This window comes from Pterocles gutturalis, unplaced genomic scaffold (genome assembly GCF_000699245.1).
Source record: "Pterocles gutturalis isolate BGI_N339 unplaced genomic scaffold, ASM69924v1 scaffold21475, whole genome shotgun sequence".
NCBI classification, from domain to species: Eukaryota; Metazoa; Chordata; class Aves; order Pterocliformes; family Pteroclidae; genus Pterocles; species Pterocles gutturalis.
This window is the reverse complement of record NW_010146393.1, coordinates 36,356-52,662: the sequence shown is the minus strand read 5'-3', so window position 1 is coordinate 52,662 and position 16,307 is coordinate 36,356. Positions and strand designations below refer to the sequence as shown.

The following is a 16,307-nucleotide window of genomic DNA, read 5'->3' as shown; positions in this document are numbered from 1 at the left end:
CTTTCCCTATAACCTCAAATTATATAAAACATTTTTTTTAGGAGGAAAAATGAGACTGTAAGCATAGAGCAGTAAGAAAAAATAGAGTATGTTTTTCTTCTCCTCTGTGCAAAACTTCATAATGATTAAAGTTTCCGATAACATATGAATAAATGTAAATATCAATGACAGGACTAGAGTGAGTTCATTCATATCAGCTGGTGTGCAATAGACTTGTCTGAAAGTACAGGTTATTCACTCAAAGTTGTTACTGTTTTTTGGTTTTAAATAGGAAGAGAATGTTCTGATCATTTAGTAAGTCTGAAAAAAGCTACCTGTTTAACCCTGTGTTCCTGCTGGTTTTGTCTAACCTTTGGTAATCCTGAATTAGGCCACTCTCAGCTTTCAGTTTTTTCAAGCGCTGGAGGAAGGCAGAGGCCTGTTTTCTCTCAGCCGTAGGTGGTTGCGTTTGTGCTTTAGCTGGATAAAAAAAAGGATGCTGATGCTTTCTTCACTCAGGAGGCATTATTCGCTGTGTCAAGTTCTTTCTCCATCCTTTGTGCCTGGAAAAATGAGAATTGTGCTGCTTTTGTATATTGGTCCTTTCTTCTTTTCTAGTGTTTATACTTTATCTTACTTTTGGAGATCAGGCACTGGTGGTTGTGCATCTGTCTCTTTGAGAAATCTGTTGGCACTCTACAGCTTTTTCAAAGCAAACTTGATCTCCTTCTGGACTTAATCCAAAGAAGGATGGTTATTATAAAATGAAGCCATGTGGACAAAAAGCGAGATCTAAGTGCTTTATGCCAGTGGGGTGTGGCAAAATCTATCAGTTTGGTACCCAGAATATGCTTTGTTTAAAATAATGGTTTGCATTTCTGTTCTGTTTTGGAGACAATCTGTAGTTAGTCTGCCATCAGAATCAAGAGTACTAAAGGTTTGTAATTCCTGTCCTTTTTATTCACTTCTGCTGTCCCCGCTCCTTTTCTGCCTTTTGTCTGTAACTATACACATCTTTTCTTGTTTTTCTTCTTTCTTGCAACTTCCCTTACAATGCTGAGAAATCAGGAGATGATTGATTTGAGGACAAAAATAGTAAAATGATAAAGAAATGAGTAATGTGTAATTTTGGTTGTTCTGTAGCAGAAAAGATAAACGTGGTGAAAGAAGACAGGCTTGTCTGGCTCCTTAGATGTGCCCATGCGTGAAAGGTTAGGGGTGACAGAGTTCCTCTCTGCGACCCCGTGTGGCAGTGTACTGACTCTGACTGAAGCACCACTTTTTAGTGTCCTTCTGTTACTAAAAAAAAGTGCTGAAAAGTTAAAACAGTACTAATAGTGAAGTAGTTTGTAGGTTTTCGGGTTGTTCCGAGAACATGGCAAGGAGTTGGCCTTCAGGTAGCTGAAAATACCAGGTAGCCAGTCCTAGGGTTTTATGTTGTTCGGTCAGTGGTGTCTCCTGATGGGAATTGTTGACAAAGTTCTTTAATAACAGCTTCATAGCCATCTTGGTGACAGCACTATTTGAAGGGAGACGTGGATATATTGCAAATCAAATAAGGATTTTTATATGTCCGCGTAAAACATTTCAAATTGATTGTATATGACAAAAACAGAAAAGTGTTTCATGGTTTTGGTGCATCTTGCACAACTGGGGCATTGGACTAGATGACCTTTAAAGGTCCTTTCTGTCCCAAACTCTTTTATGATTATATTCTTATGATACATGAAGTAATACAAGTGGAATTGGTAGTCTTTTCCAATTGGTCCAAAAACACTTGAACTTTTTCCTGAGCAGAATTTAAAGATAAGTGCTTTTATTGTCTCCATCAACTGTCGAACCACCATAAATCAGAATGTCCCTCTATTTCTGCCAATTCTTCTGCTCTATTCTTTCACAGGCATTTTTCATTTCAAACAGGCCTGCTAGTTTGTTATATTGCTGCTCATTGGGAATAGGGGCCAACAGGGCACGTTCTCCAGTTGTTTTGGAAGGGCTCACTGAAGCCGCTGTTTCCAGCATGATTCTCTTTCTTGTACCTGGTCGGCACTCTGGTGAATATAGCTTCTTTATACCTGTTCCATGGTTGGTTTGGTTTTTTTGGTCTCCTGTGCTTCAGCCTGCGCTTCCACACACAATTGCCTTACCATTTTCCTTTAATCAAGACAGAAGAGAGCTGCATCTGCTGAGCATGAAGTCTCTTCTGAAACTGCGAGAACTCCCAAAAGACTCCCATTAAAAGAAGCACAAAAGCTTCTTTCCTGTCACAATGGGATTTCCCATTAGGAATTGTAATTGCTTGGGGTTAAAGTGGCTTTAAAAACATATTCTTTTTAATAGTAATTGAATGTCATGAAGTAAATGGTTTATGACCTATAAAAGTATGAGGTCGTGGTTCTGGAACTAGAATATCTTCATGACTTGGTGTAGACTACTGTGGGATGAAAATATATAGAGCAAATTGCAAAAGCCTCTGATTGCAGAACACTGGTAAACATATGCTTTTGGCGTGTGGACGACGGTAGTATAAAAACAAAATAGAGTTGCATTACTGAATTAGAATACCAGGTCTTGTAAAAGGAAATGTTGATGCATGAAAGTACTCCTGAACAGTGTGTGACGATTGTACGTGTCCTTCATTCTTGTCTTCTGCCTGGAAGTGATTTGTAAAGATTGGTATCTTCTGTTTTTCAGAAGGGCTGATCTGTGGAAAGGTGGGTCTTGCTGGTTAGGGTTCCAGAGGAGGAAAAAAGAAAACAAAATGTTTCTTTATTGCATTGTTTAGAATAAGCAGTGCTTTTTGGGAGGGGCAGGGCATTAATTTTCTAGGGATTTTTATTTGTTTTGTTTTGGGGGGGTCTTTTTTGGTTTTTTATTTTTTAACCAGGACTTGATTACAAATGTACCGTTTTGAACATTTATTAAATATTTGTGTGCAATGTATTAGCTTTTGTGTAGGATTTGCTGTAAACTGCTTTCAGATTGATATTTCATAATGCCTTTCAAAAAATTGTCGTGCTCTTTATACAAAATTGTTTTAATAAGATGTCTCTGGAAACAATGGTTTCAGGGTTTTTGTTTTTGAACAGGTAATGCCTGTACATGAATTGCCAGCTAGTCTCTAGTGGGGACACCGTGGGAGGATGAACACAGAGGAGCTGGAGCTACTGACAGATTCCAAGTACAGAAACTATGTAGCAGCTGTTGACAAAGCACTGAAGAACTTTGAGTATTCCAGCGAATGGGCGGATTTGATATCAGCACTTGGAAAGCTAAACAAGGTATGCCTGGCGAGTGCTCTTGGAAGAGATTCGGGAACGGACAAAGGGTACTGTTGTAAAAATACAGAAGGACAAAGTTTTAGCAGTCTTATATTTTTGCAAATATTTAAGCAGTCTGAGCCAAATGTTGGGTGTGTGCAAGGAGCGAACAAATCAAACAAACGCCTTTCTAAGGCTTACAGTTGAACCCTTTGTAGTTGTAAGTAAAGGGAAAAGTTATTTACATTTCTAGTGGAAATAAATGCAACGTCTTTTTTATTACTAACATTTACATCTAGAGTAAATCAATGTTATTGAAATAGTGCAAAAAATAGTAGCCAGTATAAATATCAGCAACATTTTAATAAAGCATGAGTTATAAAATGGGGCTCAAATCATTCATTAATCAGAGTGTTATTGTTCTCATTTGTTTTAACAGTTAATAAGTTGAATGTGTAGTATTATCAAAGTCTTTAATAGCAGTTTACAAATGAATACAGATCCTGATGTCCATAAAAATTTTGTTCTAATCAGTTCTACATATTTCTGGGGATCTCCGGTCAGGTCATAGAGTTCCCTTTACACACATTTTACTAATGTGAAGCTTTGCAGAATTTGGTGTAGAAAATTAAAGGTCTGAAGCATTTACATTCTATCCCTTAAACTTTGTGGAAAATCAAGAATGACGGTACAGCTGGCAATACCTATGGCATAATGGCATAATTCTTTGTATAAACTCCTATGTCTCTTTTTTTTTTTTGATTGTAACAGTTCTTGCTGCATGTGTATACAAAGTGAAGGCTATGATATTGCGAAAGAAAAATCTAAAGATGTAAATGCAATTCAGTGTTCCAGTCCTGAAGTGACTACCTAGTTTCAGGCAGTGGTAAAGTTTTTTATCTTGTCTAGCTCTTTGATGGTTTCCTGAAGTTATCTTTGAGCTACTGGCAATTGATTTTAACAAATGGAGGTAGTAATTTTTGTCCTCAAAAGGATGATTAAGATGAAATGGACAAGCTGTAATTAAGGAGCCTATTGCAAGTGAAGTTTTAAATACCCTGGCAATTCCATCTATAGCAAGTGTACAAGTGAAAGGCATTCCAAAGAAAAAGCTCCATGGTACTTTTTTTTTTCTCCTGTGTTATAACCTAGTTATGTCTTGTAACCTAGGTATGTGTTGTGACTCACTGACCGTGTTCAGGAACCCATTTATTAAATGTGCATTTGACGTTTAACTTGTTTTGTGCTGTGTTTCTTACTGTGTTGATTTATCAGGTACTACAGAACAACGCAAAGTACCAAGTAGTACCGAAAAAGCTGACTATAGGAAAGCGCTTAGCACAATGTCTTCATCCAGCTTTGCCGGGAGGGGTTCATCGGAAGGCACTTGAAACATACGAGATAATTTTCAAAATCATTGGACCCAAACGTTTGGCCAAAGATCTTTTCCTCTACAGGTATAATGGTTTAAATAACTCCATTCCAAATGCAGAGTTGAGATGCTTTTGGTTTCCTGCATTTTATATTAATAATATTGCTTTCTTCTAGCAAGAGTCAGTCAATTTTTCTCATGTTACTGGTGCTTGTGTAGAACTCTTCTCCCAAATATTGTATATCAGAAGATAAACAGGTCAGGATTTTCTCAGTTCTGTGTTTCCACTTGTTTTTAAAGATTCTGTGAACTCGTAGCTCATTGTTTTTGCTTGTGCAGTGATTCAGTAGCTGCAATACCTTGTTAACAGTCAGTTCTAGGGTCGTGGAAAATGTTGCGTTGTGTAATGTAACTTTTAGCCATTGTTACTGGTGCTTGGTGGAAGACTGACATTCACGTTAGGGCATTTTCAGAGATTCCAGTACTTTCATGAAAGCAGAATGACAGTGTCTGAACCTCAGATATTGAAGGATGAGTAGCAGCCTTACAAAGAAAGGCTGTGTGGTAGTGTGCTGGCCATTGAACAAAAAGACATTTTCTGCAGAAAAGAGAAATCAGTTGTCAATGATGAAACAGTAGTTCTTCTAGATAGATAAAGGCAAAAAATAATTTTTACAAATATTTTTGTACTTTGCAAAGATTATTTTTTTCCTGTAACATGGATAACATTGTATCCACAAAGATATTTTTTTTTTTAATAGTAGACTTGTACACCCTTGTCTCACACTTACCTTTTTCACTTTTCTTTCACTTTCTTCTTCATGTGTTAGGGGTCTTCTGACCTGAGTCCTCAGTGATTTTGAAAATTACTGTTGTGTTCACATGCCTTTGATTATTGGTTGTAATGTTTGTAATAATTTATGATATTTAGTAGCAATAGCAAAAATGTTTTTAGTTATGTAGGTAACTTCTTAGCTGGTCACATTTGTAACTTTCATGAATTTACACTTACATTCGTAGTAAACTCAAAACATAGGGCTAGTGTTTTCTGTCCTTTAAATGCTACATAATGAGTAGTGGGTTTATTGTTAGCTTGAGAACCTTATTTCAGACTGAATTTCTGAGGTAAATATATACTTTGTTGCTACTTAATGTGTCTTAGAATTTATCTTTAGGTTACTTAGTGAAGTAAAACATCATTATTTTTCTTATATAAAAGTATTTATGTAAATTTCCTCAAATGAAGTATTTCTATAAATTTACTCAAATGTTCTCATGTATTTTGGGTTTTTTTATTTTCATAAAAAGTGTAAAGAAAATTTTTTTAAAATACATTTTCCATTGTGATGTAATTCAGCATGGGCAAAATTAACATTTTGTCTTGCAGAGATGCTTCTGGTTTATCTTTTTTTTTTTTATTGGTGAAAGACACAGTTATCTCTGGGCTTTCAGTGCTTGCTATCACAATACTAATAAAACTTATAGTATTAATCTTGACATACCAACCTGTCAGTCTGGAAGGCAGTCTTATTGTGTGGTGGTCTATGCCTGTGCAAAATTCTAAGATGAAAACTTGATAGCTATAACTACACTGGACATGCCTGTAACAGTCTTAAGATAAATGAAATTGTCTCCCATGAGAATCTTCCTAAAAAATAAAACAAATTTATTTTTTCACAGTTCTGGACTATTTCCACTCCTTGCCAATGCCGCTATGTCTGTCAAGCCAACATTATTGAGTCTGTATGAGATTTATTACCTCCCTTTGGGGAAAACATTGAAACCAGGACTGCAAGGACTCTTAACTGGGATTCTGCCTGGGTTAGAGGAGGGGTCAGAGTATTATGAAAGGTAAGGACAGATATGTTGGACTGTTGGACTCGATCATCTTAAAGGTCTTTTCCAACCTGAGTGATTCTATGATTCTTGTTATGGATTGAGATATGTAACACGTTAGGAAAATGCTTCTTGTTTCTTTTCCATAGGTTTCCTCTAAGGTAGTTCTGCCATATGTATTTCAGGCCAGAAGTAATACTTTAACTGAATTTAAGATAACAAACAAAGCTTCCATCATTAAGATTTACTTGTTATTGTATCTAAATTGCCATTAAATCACCTATGTAAGAGACAGCAATAATCCACCTATCTTTATAGGTTATCGCTCTATTTCTAGCAGAGTGGTCAGGGAGGTAATAGCTCTTCTTATCCAGCAAGCCTAAGCCCCAGCTGAGTGTCCTGGTTTTGGCTGGAACAGAGTTAACTTTCTTCATAGTAGCTAGTAAGGGGCCATGTTTTGGATGTGTGCTGAGAAGGCAGCTGATAACATACTGATGTTTATAGTTGTTGCCAGGACAGTCAAGGACGTTTCCAGCTTCTCATGTTTTGCCGGTATGCAGGTGCAGGAGAAGCTTGGAGGGAGCACAGCCCGCAAGTGCTGGCTTAGGATTCCACCTTAGGTTTAGGATTGAGACCCAAATTGGCCAATGGTATATTCCATATCATGCACGTCATGCCCAGTATGAAGGGCTATCTGGAAGCTCTTCTCTTTCATTCAGCTCTTGGCCTCTCAGGCTCTTTTTTCTGGGATTGTGGTTTTGAGACACTCTCTGGTCCAGGATTGTTAGCCGGGAATGAGCTGGGCCTTGTTCATCAGGTGGTGAGCAGTATCACTGTGTATTACTCATTTGTATATCTGTATATGTTCCTATTATTATCATTATTATTTATTTTTAGTTTTGTTGTAGTTTAGTTATTAAATTTTTTTATCACAACCCACGAGTCTCTCTTCCCTTTACACCTTTAACTATCTCCCCCATTGGGATGGAGGGCAAGGGAGTGGCTGCATGGTGTTCACTGCTAGCTGGGTTTAAACCACGACATTGTTATCTTGACTGTGGTTTCTGGGGTGCTGGGGTAGAATCTTAACTTGTTAAAGGATGAAGTTATGCTCCAAGACTTTAAGTTCTTGGAATTGTTCACACACTTACATATTCTTGTTATTTCCAACTTCAAAAGCTGGAATTTTCATGGCTTGTATGTGAAGAACAATTTAGCGCTGACTTCTTCTATTTCTGTGTAGGTAGATACACACAGTGTAGCCCGCCATAGGGTGCAGAGAAGCTGCCATGTGAGTGGGAAGAAATGAGGACAGGGGAAGAGATTGCTTGTGCTCAAAGAATTGTGGTATTTTTATGCCCTGTTATTGTCAGAAGTGCTCAGTACAGGGAATGAGAGGGCAAAAGTTGCTTGATTCTTTTCTTCAGGAGCTATGCTTTCCTGCTGTCTCTCTGAAGCCTCTGTCTGGAGCAACACTTGGCTTTAATTAGCAGATGAGGAAGTTGTTTGGCTCTTTGAACATAAGGACCATATAAGGGGAAGCTGTGGGCAGGCAGAAGCGTTTTGCAAGCCACGTTGGCCCACAGGCTTGCTAGCTGGATCGCTTTGTTCAGGCTGCATTATAAGGTTCAGTGTATAACTGAACCTTCTCTTGGCCTCTCAAAGGAAAGTTTTTTACCTTCTTGTAACAATTTTTTTTTATATTCATTAAAATTGGGGGGCAAGGGCAAGGTCTGTGATACATGCCCTAATTCAGCTGACTTGATTTCACTGCAGAACCAACACCCTGTTGGAGAAGGTTGCCTCGGCTGTGGATCAGTCGGCGTTCTACAGTGCTCTCTGGGGCAGCCTCCTCACAAGCCCTGCGGTTCGCTTACCTGGGATCACCTATGTCCTCTCCCATTTGAACAGGAAGCTTTCCATGGAGGATCAACTCTACATAATCGGCAGTGACATCGAATTAATGGTAATGTTTTGTTGAAACAGTGAAGACATGGGTGTTACTTTTTTATATAATAGTATACTTCCAGGGGGTTTTGATGTCTTCTCTATCTTTGACCATGGCCTTTGAAGAGATAAAAATGCATATTTATTTATTATAGCTCCTGTTAAGCTGATGTTTTTGTGCATGATAAAATTGTTGCAAAGCCAAGTTAATGTTTCAGAACTGCTTAGGGTTTGTATTAAACTTTCCATTCCTGACACACTTCAGTTAGAAGTGATGAAGTTTGGTTTTATTTTTTGAAAAATATCGAGAATATTATTTTGTCTTTTAAACTTAAGATATTAATTGGTAATAAAAAAAGCAAAAGCTTACTGTTTGTGTAGTTCAGGGTATCTATGTTGATTTTATGTTTCCTCAGTGGTGAAACTTTTTATTTCCCTGTTTTATCTTGTTTCATTATTCAAAATTTTAAAATTACTTTATTTCATACATATCACTATTTATAAACAAATGTTCTTATTTTATGAGTTGTCTCTTTTATCTACCTTCTTAAAATAATAGAGTAAATAACTCTTTTGGGGGGGTCTGCTGTTACTTCAGGTGGAAGCAGTAAGCACATCAGTGCAAGATACCAGTGTTTTAGTACAGAGGAGCACGTTGGATCTTATCCTTTTTTGTTTTCCTTTCCACATGAGCCAGGTAGGTTATTAACATAAGAGATGAATTAGCAAACTCCTAAACGTTACTCCACTTCTTGAGTCAGTAGCATTATTTGATCAGTCTTTGTTAATGATATTCTCCAAGCTTGAACAAGAGCCATATGTAAGTTTCTCTGATGGGATTGGCTATTCTCATGTTGTGATCTCTGCCCTTCTGCTTTTTAACTTGATGTCTTAACTTTGGCTTTAACAGAAGTTAAAGTTAACTTCAATATAAATTATGAATTTTAGTCTTTGCAGAAGCTTTTAATTTGCTCTAATTTGATTGGAAAACAAATTATCTGTTCATGTGCAAGTTTCCAATTCTCAGTGTTCAAAAGCAGCAAAAGTTAATCCTCTTAGCATAGCTGATTCAGAACACCAGAGAATTGAAAATGTTTATTGGTTTTGGGTGAGTAGTTAGCCCTAGCAGTAGTGGGAGATAGACCTTACAACTTCTAGGTACAAATTTTTTCTTGGACTGCATTTGTTATTAGTCACTTCCTGTATTTAAATGATCCAAGATTTATTTTACTTCTGGAGGAAAACTTGTACAAGGTTGATTCTCACATTGTTAAAAATTATGGAAATGCTGCGCTTTCCTGTAAAAAGAATTGTGTTCTTTCTTGTGGAAGTGGTTTATTCACATTTATCAGTTACTATAGGAATATTTGGAATGTCTCTGTTTAGGTGCTAGAATGGTGAAATTATCAATACAGCTTTTTTTTAAATATTAAGACTTACACAAGCATTTAACGTAGTAAGAGATTGAAAGGTATTTAAAATTGTTCAGTGATTTTTTTTTTTAAACTGGATTTTAGTTGAATTTTCTCCCAAGGCTTTTACCTAGTAAACAAAATGAATGTCTTGTTACAAAAATGATCTGTTAATGGAATCAAGAATTTTTGCTGTTCATAAAGGGTTCATACTATTACAAAGTATCTATTCCAAATAATAATCATATTTTGTTTTTCTAATAGCAAGATTGTGTTTTCTTGTACTATTCTGAATTCAGAAATGTCAGAACATGGTATTAACTGTGTTTTAGAGCACATTAAGCTGTTAGCATGGAAAAAGTATTACTTTCCATAGTTAAATTTAATCGTATTTCTGACTTCTTCAGGCAACACGTCCAGACATGATCAGAATTTTGTCAGCAGCCCTTCATGTAGTATTGCGCAGGGATATGTCACTGAACAGAAGGCTTTATGCATGGCTTCTAGGTAGGTTTGTATTTCATTTCATTGTTGACCAAAAGTGGAGGAAGGATCATGTGTTCATTAGCGGTATTTTGCCTTATTGTGCAGAAAGATTCTTGGGTAAATTAAATACTTGATTTGTATCCTAAGGAAGAAAGGCACTATCTCCATGGACATAAGAGATGAAAAATGTCATGCTGGAACTCTTTCCTCTTAAATGATTGGTACATTTTCCTATAGCAGCAATTATGGGCCACACTTGGGGTAGAGCATGGTGCGCTAGGCCCATGTAAACAGACGCTGAAAGGCAACTTTTGTCTCTCTAGAAATATAAAATGGGAAATACAGGGAACAGGCATCATAGAGTGTAAATGGCAGTTGAAACACAACAGCATGGAAGGGACGAAAATAAAAGAATGTTGAAAAATGTTGATATTACATTGATGGAGGCTTGAGTATGCAAATCTTAAGCTTCATTAGATATTTGCAAGGTTGAATTAACAAATCACTAATCACTTATGTTCTCCATGCAACTAGAACATTATTTCAATGCCTTTTTGGGTAAAAATCAATGACAGGGTACGCACTTTTACGTCTACCAAATGGCAGAATATCTATACAATACACATTTAATTTTTTCATGTGAAACCATCGTGTGTGATCAGAAGAGGGTAGCAGAGAACAGTATCTCCTTAGAAGACTAACTATTTAGGGAATATTTAGAAATCTAGAAATTAGAAAATTTTAGAAAACATTTATTCAGCCTTGTTATTTTAAGGAAATGAAGCCTGTGGTCACATGGAACTGGCCTGTTACTTTTTAAAACCACTTCCATCCCACTTTGAGAGAAGTCGGAATCTCTGACATGGGGGTTCCTAAGAGTGTCACAGAAACTGGAGACTAAATGAAGAGACATAAATTGTTTCCCTACTCGAGGGGAAGACTGTTTTGCAGTCTGTTGTTACTTCTTTTGTTTGGCTTCCCAGCTCACCATCAAGCACATGTGTGCTTCTCAGGCTACCCAGAACCCTTCCCAGCAACTCTTGCATCGTTCTCAGCCGATAGTTAGGACATCAGAGGCAGGTAGCCTGTGGGTGGTCAGGGAGCAAGGAAGTAAGAAGCACATGAGAGAGAACTGAAGTTAGGAAGGGAGGGATGAAGTTAGCAAGAGTGTTTTGCATGAGGGGATTGGTTTTGTTGCTGTAGAAATTGCAGGGATTTAGAAGATAAATATTTAAAAATCATGGTTTCTTTAGTTAATAATTTCTCAAGACACTGACTTGCAAATTCCTTATCTTTTAAAGAAAGGCAGTGAAATGCACTGTCATGCTGCATACCTACATTTTCCAGTTTAGGAGAAAAAATAATTTCCAGATTAAACACTGCACTAATGATTCATCTTTTTTTTTAATCTTTTTTTTTTCCTTAAACCTAATTTTTATAGAATAAAAATTTTACTTGATAAAAGAAAAGGTACAAACTTAGAAAACAAAGATCTAGCTCCTTAATGTAATTTTGAATAACAAAATTGATTTTGTGTAATATGACTGATATTCTGAGTGCCTTAGTCATGACAGCGTGTTTTGGTGATCATCTCTTTATATTTAAAATACTGAATTTTGTGGTCTCATAATAATATTAATATTGAAATATTTTAGTAGGACGGGTTTTTTTGAAGATACTCCAGGACTATGTGGTTCAGGCAGTGTTTGTGAACATTTATTTCTTTTGTGCAAGTAGTAATTTGGTTAATGTTGCATAAAACTAAAGTTTGTAATTTGTGTGCAAACTGCTTGCATGGAAGTATCACTTAGTTTCCTGTATTAAACTCTATAAAATCATCTTTCTCTTGCCAACACTACTTGGACTTCATCTTGGTAAGTTATCAGTGCCAGTGTGTTGATTTCTAGTTTAAAGAAATTGTTAAAATATTCTGTTAAGAGACAGATACTTATTTGCCTTGCCTTCTGTTTGCTTGAAGGTTTTGATAATAACGGTGCCCTCGTAGGACCCAGAAGTACAAGGCACAGCAATCCTGAGGAGCATGCCACTTACTATTTCAACACCTTCTCTAAGGAGATGTTAGTCCAGGTAGCTATATGATGTTTTATTGTGGCGTATATCTTCATAAGTGGATGCTGATCAGAGTTGCTTCTTTTGACTTGCCATTTCAATGTGACCATATAACCTCTGTCTTTTTTGAGATAATGTTTCCTACTCTTCTAAAACCTTCTTAGTGGAGAAATGAAGATGTGGAATAATGTATTCCTTTAGAATAACAGTATGATCAGGACAAATATTAGATTTCCATCTCTCCCCTTCTGCAATGAATGTAGCATATATGGAAGATATTTGATGGTGAGCGCATTGGAGCCTGTTCTTACACAAAACGGAATTGGAGAATTCTCTTCAATATATGGCAATGAGAGCAGGGATTTCAATATTAGTAGCTGACACAAGAATGTTTATCTCATCACAACTTCAAGCTGATATCCAGCACAGGGCTAGCACTTTCAGTTTTACCTGAAGGTAATGAGATCTTCTGTTTACTGATGAGGAAAAGACCCCAGAAGTCCAGTGCAGCAAGGAATCCTTGACACACTCTCACCCTTCTCTTGTCACCCTTCTGCCTCCCATGGCAGGTTATTCACAAATTATCCAAGCGTAGAGGCCTGAATGAGATACAGTTTCACATGTACTTTTATACAAAATGTGGTGAGCTTTTAGCAACATTTAGGCATTTATTGATAGGTTGTGGTCTTCCTTTTAAATCTGTCTATCTTTCTAGTTTAGTCAGTGTCATTTGAGCTTTTCTGTCTGCAAAAACTAACAGTGTAGGGTTGATATAGTCCATCTGATTTTTTTTTTTCATAGCAGGCACTATTGCTACAGTAGAATCGAGAGTGGCTGCTTTTTATAACGGTGATTACTCACTTGTGTGTCCTTAATATCTACATGCCTTACCTTCTCAAACAATTTCTTCATCACATTTCATGTTTTCTCTTTTATTCATATGAAATTTTGAGTTGCCATCTGTTTATAATATTTTCTTTTAACTTTATACAAGTTGTGAAGTTCTGTTCCACAGAAATATTCTCACGGGCAAGTTTAAGAGAATACTTAAGCATGGAGAGAATGAGCTGCAGTGAGAATTTTCCCTTTATATGCAGCTTTTATTACGTCTTTCCTTCAAAACTGTTTTCTGGTTTTGTTTTTGTTTTCCTGATATGCTTTTGCTCTTTGTAGGCAATGGTTGGAATATTACAAGTTAATGTGCATGGAGAAGAAAGCACATTAATGCAAGACTTAAAGCCTTTTCGAATTCTTATTAGTTTGCTGGATAAGCCTGAACTAGGTAATTTTCACATGATTTCTAGTCTTTAACTTGTTTTACATGGTTTTGCTTTGATAATTTTTCTCTTTTTTTGGTCAAATTAAAAAAGCTGTATTGTTAATGACAGTCTTAGTACTGGCAGGGCAGATAGATTTCTTAGACCTTCCAAGCTAATAATTTAGTGTATTCATTAGTTTTACCTTTTACCAAATGCAACTTCTTTTACATTCAACACAGGAAATAGTAAGTTAAAGTTATAGAAAGAACTGACTGCGTTTTGGGAGAAGTGCAGATTGGATCTTTTCCATTTCTTTAATCAAATAGTGACTTTCACTATTTTAAATCTCAGATGTTGGTTTTGGGAATAATCTGTTCTTTCTTCTAATATGCACGTAGAGGTGAAAGATATTAACAACAAAACAATTTTCTTTTTTTAAGAATATTTTATCCAGAGGAAGAAAGTATTTTTTTGGTTTTGTGGGTGGTTGTGGGTTTTTTGTTTTGTTTTTTTGTTTGTTTGTTTTGGTTTGGTTTGGTTTTGGTTTAAATTTCATTTCCCCTGTTTAAAGTGTTTAAATGCCCTTTTTAGCAAGTGAGTGCAGAGGACTGTGGGATGAGTACATGAAGCTAAAGTATTGACAAGAATTAAGTGTTGAAAATCTTGCCTTTTTCTTTGGAATAACAGTTTTGGAGGTGACTGAAGATACCAAAATAATTTTTGAAGTCTATCCTAAAATTTGGGGATGGGATATACGTGCATAAAAATACAACAATTAAAGAGTACAACTTGAAAGGAAATGGTTAAGACAGGCCACAAAGAACAAAATATCTGACAAGAATTTGTCATCTTCATGGTCGTTTGTGGTTTCTGGGGGTCAGTTTAAATTTTCCAAGGCAAATGTGTACATTAAGATTTCATGAAGTAAGCAGAGCTATGAGGATTCTTTCAGCAAAATGGGGTGGAAGAAGCTAATGGGATTTGTACTTAACTCAGTGAGAGCATTCTCACTGAAAGCAGCTCAGTGAGGCTAGGAGAAGGCATGAAAAAACAAAGGATATTTCAAGCAGATCACTTTGTGAATCCTTTCAAAATACGTTTGTGGTTGTTTTTTTTTTTTCTTCAAACTTGCCATTTAGCTCAAATGTAAAGGAGGTGCTGTTTCAAAAAGTATCCTGCAGACTATATCTGGAATTAAAGAAACCTTGACTCAAATTGAAAGGAAGGAAGATGCTAAAAATATTTTACCTTGTATTATTTGTATGTAAATATTTGAACGAACTAACTTGTGGGTGGGTATTTGAAACTGTTTACTTAAAAGCTACCTTTAGTCTGGAACCCATATAGTTACATTTACATGTTACTGAGCTGAACTAATAATCCCTCCAAGAGGATGTCTTAACTTGAACATGGGCTACAGTGATGTGACTGCCTGGCTTTTGAACTAGGTGTGTTTGTATCCAGCCATCAGTGTACACATCCTGTATCCTCTGCTTTTGCTTCGTATATGCTCAGGTATTACAATTGCCTGTGTATGTCTGGAATGGAAAAAAGACTTCTGAAATTGAGATGGTTTATGAAATTGAACAGAAGAAATTTTATGGTGTCAGTGACCAAAGCTATCTAAAGACCTGTGTAGTTTTCAGATGTGGACTGTTAGCAGTGCTATAGTGAATAAGACAGTAATTGCTGATATTTCTCCCTAGGCCCTGCCATCCTAGAGGATGTATTGATCGAAGTGTTTCGAACGTTATATACACAGTGCAAAGCAGAATTGGAGCTTCAGGCAGAACCTTCTTTCAACAAAGATCACACACAGCTAAGCAGGTGGATAATTAGTTGTTGTAATGTATTTTGTATTTAAAAAAAACCCAAAACACAACATATATACACATACATGTTTTGAAACCTGTGGGACTGTGACCTGATTTTTTCATGATACAAGTCCCATTAACATTAATTGCAACTTCTGTGTTCAGTGCAATGGTTTGAAGAGCTATAGCTTTATTTTTTAAAAAAATGTTTGGTGTACATTTTACTCTATGAGAAAAAAGTGTGCTTGATACAGCTGGATGGCAGTATGACAACGGTATAGATTAGTTGTGGCGTTCTTTACATCTGTGTTCAGTGGGTAAACTCACTGTGATGTGTAGTTATGTAACTTGGAAGTGAAATGTAAAAATATAAAATGTTCTTTTTATTTTCTTTCAGCAAACTGAGAGAAAACAAGAAAACAGCAGAATTGATTAAAACTGCCAATCTTCTCTTTAATTCCTTTGAGCCTTATTATATGTGGGATTACATTGCTCGTTGGTTTGAAGAATGTTGTAGGTAGGTTGTAATACTTAATCTCTGCAAAGTTAAAGTTGACTTTCATTTTACAGCTTGTTTTTTGGGTTTTTTTTTTGGTTTTTTTTCTTCAGAGGAATTAGTCTAATGGAATCATTTAGGCTGTAAGTCTCTTCGTTCCCCATCCCTTTAACTTTGATCTTTTGGCCAGTTTCAATCAGTTGTGATTGGTAGTCTCAGCAATGTGAGTTCATGATCTCAGTGTCTGGGTAAAATCAGGAGACAGAAATTAACACATATCCTGAAGGGAAGATTTGAGAGTGATTTCAAAGCTAGTTGTTGTTCTTTCCGGCCAGTACAGGATGACTCCCTGGTCACCTAGCAACCCAGTCAGCTT

General features: G+C 36.4%; 1 protein-coding gene across 1 annotated transcript in view; it reads left to right on the top strand.

Moving 5' to 3' along the window:
• Positions 1 to 3,066: 3,066 nt before the first annotated feature.
• DOPEY1 (dopey family member 1) overlaps positions 3,067 to 16,307 on the top strand; it is a gene marked incomplete at its 3' end in the record, with an annotated part of 48,775 nt that continues 35,534 nt past the window's right edge. The window contains exons 1-10 of the mRNA XM_010085733.1: positions 3,067 to 3,260; positions 4,515 to 4,696; positions 6,292 to 6,462; positions 8,224 to 8,413; positions 8,993 to 9,091; positions 10,214 to 10,313; positions 12,271 to 12,380; positions 13,536 to 13,644; positions 15,328 to 15,448; positions 15,833 to 15,952. Coding sequence (XP_010084035.1) covers positions 3,123 to 3,260; positions 4,515 to 4,696; positions 6,292 to 6,462; positions 8,224 to 8,413; positions 8,993 to 9,091; positions 10,214 to 10,313; positions 12,271 to 12,380; positions 13,536 to 13,644; positions 15,328 to 15,448; positions 15,833 to 15,952 — 1,340 coding nt within the window. The remainder of the gene's footprint in view (positions 3,261 to 4,514; positions 4,697 to 6,291; positions 6,463 to 8,223; positions 8,414 to 8,992; positions 9,092 to 10,213; positions 10,314 to 12,270; positions 12,381 to 13,535; positions 13,645 to 15,327; positions 15,449 to 15,832; positions 15,953 to 16,307) is intronic.